At 49.3% G+C, this 10,566-nt stretch overlaps 2 protein-coding genes across 2 annotated transcripts; both read right to left on the reverse strand.

The window, feature by feature from the left end:
* Window positions 1–346: 346 nt before the first annotated feature.
* On the reverse strand, window positions 347–1,761 carry ACO1O0_005827 (alpha/beta hydrolase; the record flags this gene model as incomplete). Its single annotated transcript, XM_083195234.1, has 3 exons — window positions 347–819; window positions 873–1,544; window positions 1,758–1,761. The coding sequence occupies 3 exons, from the start codon at window positions 1,759–1,761 to the stop codon at window positions 347–349; spliced, it is 1,149 nt and encodes a 382-aa protein (XP_083050147.1).
* A 2,259-nt stretch (window positions 1,762–4,020) lies between these two features.
* Window positions 4,021–4,434, reverse strand: ACO1O0_005828 (uncharacterized protein; the record flags this gene model as incomplete). Its single annotated transcript, XM_083195235.1, has 2 exons — window positions 4,021–4,360; window positions 4,427–4,434. The coding sequence occupies 2 exons, from the start codon at window positions 4,432–4,434 to the stop codon at window positions 4,021–4,023; spliced, it is 348 nt and encodes a 115-aa protein (XP_083050148.1).
* Between the last annotated feature and the right edge of the window lie 6,132 nt (window positions 4,435–10,566).

Consider the following 10,566-nt stretch of genomic DNA (forward strand, 5'->3'; position numbering starts at 1 on the left):
GTGTTCTTGTGACGGGGTAGTGATATACCGGTCCATGTTAGTCGCAGGCTAGACCTTGAAGAATCGAAATCATTAACGTTGAAATGAATCCCTCTAACTCTATTGTAACTAAGATTATAACTTTTGAACCCATATCTACAACACAGAGGCAATTCAACACCTCAGGGGCATCCCGAATCCGCCTGCTCCCTGCTCCGTTTAGGCCCTCTGGCTTCCCTGGTATCCCGAGCCTCTGGGGGATAATAGATTAAGCGTATGGATACATGGGTAGGGGTCAGTGGCCTACATTAAAAGTGCAGGCCTCATGGGATAACGAAGTTAGACTATTCGTTATATTATACGCTGATTAGTGCTTTTCCAGCCACTTATATACGCGGTCTGCAATTTCGAGGTTATTCTTCTCCATGAAGAACATGTGTCCGTTGCCATGAATGCCCTCCTTGCCTAGATCTGCATACTCTACGTCTACGCCAACTTGCTTCAGATACTTGACGGTGCAGTAATCGTATGGTGCATGGAACGATGCTTCGCCAGTAACAACAAGTTCCGGGATTTTGCCCAAGTTCGTCAGCTGCTTCGCCGGGTGTTTTTGCATGATGCACTCGTTGTGATCGGCGTCGATTGCTGGCTCGATGGTTGTCTCAATGTTTTCTGCATTGGCGCCTGCGGGCGGTTCGTATTGGACTGGCAGGTCAGTGAGGCCGAAAGCGAAAGCTGGATCGTTTCCAAAGGGCGGGCGGAGCGTGAACGGTGGGCCAGACGGCTCGAGCTGGACAATGCCCTTGACAAGGTCTGAGCGCATATCTCCGACCCTCCAGCCTACTCAATCGTTAATCACTTCAGCGAGTCCTGTGGTGTTTGGTTGAAGATACCGTATGCACCCGCCTGCGAGTGACTGATGATGTAGCACTCGCCTACGAGGTCTACCAGGGCTGAGTATGCCTGCGCATTTTGTTCCTCGCTTATGAAGCGGTCAGTTTGGAACTGCATCTGGCTCCTGTAGAAAGCGTCGAAAGTTGAGTCGCCAATGCGACCTGTGCCAGGCCATTGCGTGTGAAGCTTCGCCTGTGGCCATTGATTGCCGTTGCTCGCTACATCGGTGAAGATATCAGAGACAGAATCAGGAGATCCAATATACCCGACGCTTCCCTGCCCAGGAAACCAGAAGGAGCGGCCGCGTGCAGGCTGGTCTGAGAGGTAGACTGTGTGACCTTTCGAGATGAAATAGGATGCCCATCCTGGTCGCCCGTCTGGAGTATCAAGAAAGTTGGTGCCGGTCTGAGCAGCGCCTGCGATGAAGATGATGGGAAGTGGTGGGTTTCCCGGGGCGGGGTTCGGGGAAAGCTTTTCGACGTAAAGTTGCCCTACGATAGCTGTTGATGTAGAGTCGGTTGCATTGTCCTGCTTTCCAATCTTAGACATGCGTGAAAAGAGGTGGGAGTCGAAACTTGCCGTGATATTCGTGTACTGGCCACCAACGTAGAGCACCTCGCGTTTTGGAACAATGTCCATAAGCTGGGATTTATTGGGATGCGCATTGCCTCCTAGGAAAGCGACTTGCGAGAAATATGTGAGAGAAGTAAAGCTACGAAGGCTGACCATATTGACACAATTTTGCAGGTCCTACAAAGGCCCTTGCAAGGAGACGTTTTTTAGGGAGAGAAGAGTGCTTTTGCTCGACTTTGCGGGAGAAGAACAGCGTCAGAAAGAAAGAAGTAACAGATGGTTCATACGTGATGATGGTGGCGTGGAAGAACCCATGTTGGGCATTGATTAGTCATAGCTCAATGATGAAATGTACATGCTTGCATGTACTCGTACTCGTAGACGAGCATAGACGAGCAGCCCAATTTCCCCATACCCAACTCCACAATGGTGAGACCCCGTCAATCCAACACGATACAGGGTCATACGAATAGAGCTAGTAATCATTTAGTGACCTACTAGAAACGGGAATGATCTTCTTGAAGAAGAATTGAAGATCATGATTGGCCAAACTTATGCTCTCTGCGCCGCAATCTTACGACTGTTGAAATGAGCAACTCGACGCGGAAACATTCATTGTCTTCCGCATCCACGATATAAAACGAGTGCTCCCGGCCCCGCTGACCCACTGCGGGTAACCGTTGGCCGTCTCCCGAACGCTAATTCTATCCGCCATGGCAGGCTCAAGCGCAGGCTCGCCAGAGTATCTCGCCGAGACGAATGACCCGGGTCTGGACCAGCGGGTCAGCATCGCCTTCATTGTAATTGATACCTTTTTCCTCCTGGTGTTCTACGTGAGCCGGTATTTCAACCCCAAGGCCGTGGGAGCGCCCATGTTGGTGTGTAATACACTGTGTTATGTGTTTTGTATGGGCAGTGCGGCAGCGGGAATCTGTGAGTCTTTCCCCTCTTTGGACGCAACAAGGAGGAGCCCGGACATGGAGCTGCGATGGCTACGTCGCGAAGGGGAATTTTAATAAGTGAATCATAGAGACTAACGCTCGGTAGTAATGGTTAAAATAGGCGGTGTAGGGCACCACTTCGATGCCGTCCCTGTGACGACCTTTCAAACCTGGCTGCAACTATCCAAAGTCCTTGAATTCACCTACACACCCGCCGTCATGTTCGCTAAGCTTGCCGCTCTATTCCTCTACCACCAAGTCTTCGAACACCCGCGTTACCGCCTCATCATCGTTGGCATTGGGGTAATTATCATTCTTCAGGGAGTGATTTCTTTTATCCTAGCGTTTTCAATTTGCAGGCCTTTCAGGTACTTCTGGACTCAGGCGGTTGATGTTAACGATGGGACTTGTGGAGACGTAATGCTTTTTTATAAAAGCTACAGCATTCCGAGTCTGGTTACAGATATAGCGATGCTGCTGCTCCCGTGGCCGATTCTTCTTAAACTGCAAATGCCCACATCAGAAAAGATTGGCCTTATACTTACTTTTCTGACTGCTTCACTGTGAGTTGCACGACTCCCCCCGCTTGTCTTGCCTGGATGAAGAGAGGCATTTGTTGATACGGCATAGTGGCATAATAACATGCGCGCTTCGATTCTCCGTCTTCTTCACCGTCCCACTCTTTTCGGACCCAACCTGGTATGCCTCAGGGGGGCCTATGATCTACGCCCTCGTCGAACCCTCCATCTACATGATAGCTAGCATACTACCTACCACGCGGCATCTCTACCGGCGAATCCGCAGAATATCACAACACCCTGCGCAGCAGCGGGATTTGAAGAGCGACGGCAGTCCAAAAACCAGAAGCGGTCTTTCTCAATCAACAGAACTCGAACGTATCGAGAACAGTGACGCGAGTAGCCGCGGAATCACACGACATGTTGATATCTGGCAGGAACATGCAAATTCGAGTCAGGAGGGATTAACACGGACGGAGTAGTGTAAGAATCGGCAAGAGTGGCGTAAATCTAAACCTGCAGATGCTTCATCGCCGAGTACAACTAAGAGGGGCCTTCTTCGGCGACCAGTGGGATCCACAGGGAATTAAGCACCCTAGGTAAATGTGATATAGTCTCGAAGAACTGGGGCAAATATAAAACAACTCCGATTATTCTGGAAGAGCTTTTGCGAGGTTTCTGTTTGTTTTAATTTAATTTTTTTTAACCAAAAGCCTATGATGTTGCAATGAATTTCAATGAAGGCAAGGATTTCAACAAGATTCGTGATGGGGATCAGCGAGTTGGGTCGCTCCCCGCCTCTAGCGGCGGCCCACAGCGCAAATAACATAAATCCGTCTTTGCTATTCTATACGATCAGGTCATCATCTAATATCATTTTTGGCCGACTTGGTTGCAGCGGCTTTAATAACAGAGGAAGCGAGCCCTAAGCCACGTTTCCTTCATTATTATTACCCGGAGGTGGAGCCGGACTCTGGCCAAGGGGAAAGGACAGAAGTAGGAAAATATGATATCGATCAAGTAGGTCTCCAGAAGCGGAACAGGAGGCCTACAGGACGCGCCACAGGTTATAATTTACTACTCGCTAGTTTAGGTAACGAGTTATAATTCCTTAACTAGATTAGATAGAGTTCCACCGTTTGCGCCTCTGTATCATGCTGCCAACGTTCTGTGAGGTAGTAGGTCGTGATTCCGAGTCGCACATAGACATTCCCAAAGGCCCGGATGTGCTCAGGCTGCCTATCCAGATCCTCCTGCGTTGCCTTGGCCAGCACCAGAGCCGAGTCCTCGTCCGCTGAGTGCACGCCGCCGATGCTAAAGTTGCAGTAGCGAAGGCAGTATAACTGTGTGCTTTGTAACTTGCGGATGCGGTGCATAGAGTCTGGAGTCTTGAAGAGGGAAGTATCGGGGTGTCCGTCCTTCTCTAGGTAGACGGTCAAACGCTGTTCGTCGATCCTAGAAATTTTGACAGGCAACATCTCTCCGGTCATGAATATATGACCCCAGCTCACTTGGCCAAACGGATTCATGTTACTGATAGCCCGGCACTCAGTCCGATTAGGGTCTATCGTGACAAAATACTCACGCTCTCGCAACATGTTTCCACCCCAAGTTACACCTCGCTGAGCACTCACCCAACTCCAACTCGGTGCAATGTACTCGTGCTTTTGGCCCTGGTCCTCTTCCTTAGGAACCCAGGCCAAGGAACGAAGAAGGTCATTTTCCCAGATCCCTGCCAGATATCTCCCCGTTGAAGGCCCTTGATACCACTTGGCCGCCAGTCCTGCCAATGCTGGGAGACCGTCGCTCCTATATGTGATTTTCTTCAAAGAGAACTCTATCACAAAGTCCCGCCAAGATTCGTAATCTTCTGCGTGATAATCTCCCGGAGCTGGGACCTTCGTTCCGGGTCCTTGCCCTGGCCTCGTGAGGACAGTACGCCGGGCTTGGAGATGAGGATCCTGCTCATGGTCTTCAAGGGCTCCACATTCGCAGCTCATAGATGAAGCGCACTCAAACACAACTTCGTTCTTGGTATAGTGCAGCATCCGAGTTGCCAACATTCTTTCCTGGAAGCACCACGCGCGGGACATGAGTGGATATGCTGCAAGGTGCCTGTTGACCAAGTCTCGGGTGTTGCTGGGGTCCCATATGCGTTGCAGGTCTTTGTCGACATCCCATCCAAATATTTCGTGGCTAGTTGTTTCTCTCCCATGGATCTCGAAAAGGGCGCCAGTAGACGTCGTACCATTGATGGTGATGTGGGGTTTTCTGTCGAAGAGGCATCCACCACTACCATCAGGTGATGCTGTTGCGGCAACAACTAGATACGCGCTGTTATAAATGGAAGCCATCTTAGCCGCCTCAATCTCCCAATCCTGTTTGTCGCCCTGTATAATGCACAGTGAATCTATCCAGACATACTGGACGCCCAGCTTTCGGGTGATGATGATGGCGTCCTGGAAATTGCGGGACATGCTGCCAAAGGGAATGTTTTTCTTCCTTTCGCCGAGGGTGTGTCTTTCGGTAGTGAGATGCTGAGTAGGGCCCCAGCAATGGGATAGTGCAATGTAAGGCGCGTCCACTTGATGATCCGAATCGCCGTACTCAACCAGGCGGATACCGTCATTAGAGGCTGGCCCGACATACAGGGCACGCTTCGGGAGCTTTCCAGTTATCAGCGAGTCAACTTCGGCGCAAGTGGGATGATCTCTTTTGCAACACTGGATCCACGTGCTGATCCGATCGAAGAGTGTGTCCGAGGCGGCATCAGACGATATGTGTCTGGCACAACCTCCCACAACACGGTCATCTCGGCGGGGGTACTCCGCGTTCATAAAATTCCCGATACTAGGCCATGGACAAGGCGTAGCTAGAGTAAGCCTGTCAGCAATAATGCTTTCAGTTCGAAATACCTGGATCCGATATACCTGGTAGAGTATAGAGTTCCCAAGAAGCAACATGGTATGAGGTCGCGCCTTCGTCAGGCATGTCGCTACCACCAAAGATGTCGGTATCAAAAATAGCATAGTCAGCCTCTATTTCAATGGTATCTCGCTTTAAATTCAATCTCAGGACATTCCCATGGCAGATGACAACTTCGAGACGCAAAAGCCGGTTGTTGAAGTCGACGGAATCCTCAGATAGGGCTTTAATTGCCAAATGGAGGAGCCGACAAGAGTCACAGCCCGAGGCTGCGGAGCCGGGAACATCAGCAAGCGTGACTGAGATCTCCCATGAGGCGTAATCGACGCGGGCAAGCGGTCCTCCAGCCCATGCAGGCGCCGGCCCAATGTCCATGATCTTGGCGGCCCGGGCTGCGTTGAGACTTCCGGAGTTGGAGTTCATCACGACCACGGGCGAGAATGAGGCAGTATTCATTGAGCCTGCGTAGAGATTCCAACAGGTGTAGCATATAGTTGGATCTCGTCTGATGTCTTCCTCATCGTCGCCCAACGGTATTGGTGACTTGGTCAAGTTGATTAACATGGCGCCAACGCTCGGTGACCGGTATAATTTAGGTAAGGGGTAGAGCAGAATACCAGGCGTGTATCTCTGAGAGCCAGGTGGAACCTAAAGGAAGACGTCGGCCGAACCCTTGATTTAGGAAGAGGTGTTTCTTCTTAATAAATTTGGGCATCCTGGGCAAAATGCGGGGCTTGCCGCCATGTTCAACCTTTCCAGCCAAGGATTACATGCATGTAGGTAGTACCTAACCTCGATAATACCTCACTCCATATTTGTTACTAGATCCAAATTGGCAATCTATGCATCCCGCTGGTTGCAATCGTAATAACTGGTGGAAACTGCCCAGTCAACCTATGCTAGGCCAGAAAACGTAGATCAGAGGCCTTAAATAATATAAAGAAGCCCGGTCTCCTTGTAGGGATTGTCCAGATCCAGAATACGTCACTATGGAAAAATAAAGTAGAAATATTACATCCCAACTTCCTTCTGAAGTTCTTGGCTCCGAAGTACCTAGGCATTATTACCCCGCACAAGACCCAACCTTGAACACTCTTACTTGTATCATCCTTTGACAGCCTTGCCCTCGAAAACCGACAAGTCTTGAATGGACTGAAGAATTTGAAAGTTAGCCGTAGGGTTCAGTATGGAATGACCACGGCTCCGTCTTTCTGTGTCCGTGGGTGATGAGCTACCCGTCACGGGTTGGATAGGAGGTACCTTAAGCGCCAATTCCGTGTCGACCATTGCAACCCTATCCGCAGCGGTTGATTTCGCTTAATGCACTACGAATTGAATGACTCCATGGACTTGACTCCCGGAAGCATTTTCTGCCACCGGTAGGGCTTCTCCTGAAGTATTAGTCTGACAAATCTCTCCATATATCGAGGGCAACCATCTTCTACGTGGTATCTTTTTACGCTACCTTAAAGAGATAATGCGGGATCAAGGAAAGTACAAGCAGGTGGCAATCTTGACTCTAGACTAGTCTATAAAGAAGATTCTTATGCAAGGGACAGAGGCCGCAGGAATTTATATACCTTCTCAGCGATGCCTTAACTGAGCCAGCTATTCCCCAGCTGGATAGCTTCGGTTTTCGGAAATCCCCACGAGTTTTTGCGTCGCTAGCCCTGACGACTCTATAGCCTGTCCTCTAAATAGAATATGGTTGGCTATATATTTGGCGATGGAGGTGTCCCGGCAGTCGCTGCTTTAAGTGCCACACCCATACAACGAAAACATCTAGATTGCTGGTGGGGACTGGATAAATAATGTTTTAAACTATTGAAAACTCGTTGGATTTGCCCTATTAACCTACAAGTGCCTAGGTGGTTCCGTGCCTGTCGTGCAAAGGAAAAGCACATTGCATACTTTGTAAACAAACATCTATTTTCATCGCTGAAGATTTTTATCTATGAAGAGCCGGATGATAGCCTAGAGCAACTTTTGAATAAACTAAGCATAAGTAGAGTAACAGACGAAGGTCTCTAGAAATTTGCCGAAGAAGGAGTAAGGTCGAAGGAGGGGAGTATTGCATAACGTCAAGGGGCCGCTTGTCAATGTACGTAAAGTTTATCAAGAGCGCCGCAAGTTGGCTGATACTAATCTAGTATAGCCGTTTCCACCATTTCACCTACCTACCCGTATATGATATGTCGTAGATCAGGCCTGGCTCCTGGGAGACCAGCACACTTACCTGTCATAATAATATAAAGATGACTTTTTTTACACCCTCTTAATTTACTTACCTGCGGTTTTTACTCGAGGTGTAGTCGTAGACGCAGTGCTTGGAGGGCATTTGCAAGTTGGTAAGCCGGCAGGGCTTATCGGCACCGGGAATCGGGACTCGGCCTCCTTCACCATACCGAAGAATTATATACCCTTGAGCGGTGGCGGCGCCAAACCTGCCTATGGGTCAGAAGGATGACGAGACGAATACCTCGATCAACAATTTAGCGTTCAAGGCTCGAACCTTGAGCCATCACCGACTTGGGGTATAAGAAAGTGTATATGCCCTGCTGTATAGTGTTCAGAACATCCATCAGATATTCATAATCCTCTATTGTTTCCAACCTTTCTCGTATGCTGGCATCACCTACAGCTTCCTATCTGCCCAATAATGATATCTCTACACCACCTCATTTAGCCGTTTCACACAGGCGATTCATACATTCGTAAAAAGCTCCACGACGCCTCCGTAAGGTACGATCCATGGAGGCAGTATCAAAGGCCCGCAAGGGCACATCTCGACAGCCGTCAGGGCCTCCGACTAAACCGACCGGCCAAAATAAACCACAACCTACAAATCCATCAGAGCCTCTATTCTTTTTCAAGCCTAATGAAACCCACGGCGAGTTCTGTCAATGGTATCCCGCTAAATTCACCGTCAGCAAGGCCGAGATGACCAGTCTTGTCGGACATCCTATCGATGAGAACGACCCCGACGGGTGGCAGACCGTATACTTCAACTGTGCTGAACAGTTTATGATGTACTGCAAAGCCGGGCGGTTCCATGATTCGGAAACTCAAAAGCTTGTACTCGCTACCTGCGATCCAAAAGAACAGAAACGGCTAGCCAGGCTGACCAAAAGATTCAAAACTGATAGTTGGGATGAGATCAAAAGCCAGGTTGTGGTCACCGGAAACATGGCAAAGTTTAGCCAAGACCGGCACTTGAAGAATCTGTTGCTGGGCACTGGCGATCGGGTTTTGGCCGAAGCAGCCTCCCAGGATCCTCTATGGGGTATTGGCTTCACTGCCAAAGAAGCCCTGGCAGTTCACAATCCAGAACAATGGGGGGAGAATAGACTGGGTAAGGCACTTATGGAAGTTAGGGAGCGCTTACGTGGGGAGGAGCGGAAAAGTGTTCTTTAAACATCAGACAATTCATCCACATATACGACTCGTTATCAAAGATCTGTTGTGGCACCACCATGGCATCAAGTCGAGTCTTTCCGGAATTTGAGGCTCTAAGTACACTCCTAAAGGAACAGTTCGGCGGCACTCAGCCACATCAGGTGCATTGCGCCGACGATTTCTTTAGCCCCCCCCCCCCCCCCCCCCCAAGTCTTCTGCACTCTATATCATATCTTTAAAACAGCGAAGCATACATATAACATCGTCTAACGGGTTACGTTATTGGTAAGATACGCACTACTTGACTTTGAAATCTCCGACGAGTCACAGGACAAGTCTGATGGGCACCACTAGTGACCTTCAGGGCGAGCGAAGTTGCTACTCTCTCCTCTAGTAATAAGTCTATAGTAAGCCGCACGGGCGGCGTTTTCCGCCTCTGGCGGAAATCCAGCGGCGTTGTCTTGATCTTGAGTTCCTCTATGAGGCCTGCCTATTGCTATGAGGCCTGCCTATTGCTATGAGGCCTGCCTACCTATTATTATGTCGTGATGCTGTTGTGAGGAAGGATGTGGGGTAATACCTTCGTGTAAGGCTACTTCGCAGCTTTCCTCAATCAATGAGAGGACGCCCCCTATTGTAAAAATGTTCATACATGTATACTTGTGCTCGCTATCTGTACATTGACAATTGTGTTAACCCGCCCATAGCTTACAATTTCCTAATTACGCCTACCGCTATTGTACGCTTACTAGACGATAATCAGGTCAATGGGTGAATCAAGCGCTTGGTGCCGGAAGGACTGCCTCCCATGTTTAGATCCAGTCCTCTTTAAACCTTAAACAAGCAGTTTCCTTCCACTTTATGAATCTCATAATATATTTGCTCCCTTCGACCTTTCCGTCCTAGTTCTTTCAACCCAGCTTCATCCAGCACATTTTGACAACGCCGCTCCGGTCGATTTACAAGAATCTGAGTGCTCGAAGGAAGTTGGGCAGTCACAGTAAGGAACGTAATGACCCCGAAAGGTTCCCTGCCGGAGCGATGAATATAAGAGAAAGGACAGAGCTAAGCGGATCTTACTACGCGAAACAAATTAACCAGAGTCGAGAACGGAAAACGAAAGTCAATAAAAGCAGGCGGCGTAAAGACGGAATTATATATCTCATGAAGACTAAGCATCATGAAGGCTAAGCAGCGCCGCGGGCACGGCGTAATATGACACGCGAGTCAGACCCATAGGCATGCGTCCCATCCGCAATTCCACATCGCTTACAGCGTCTTGGAAGAACATGTCCTGGCATGTTGGCATGCTGATAGATTCGAACTGTCGGGGTCACATG

Source organism: Amphichorda felina, assembly GCF_050947745.1.
Source record: "Amphichorda felina strain 45539 chromosome Unknown scaffold_5, whole genome shotgun sequence".
Taxonomy (NCBI): Eukaryota; Fungi; Ascomycota; class Sordariomycetes; order Hypocreales; family Bionectriaceae; genus Amphichorda; species Amphichorda felina.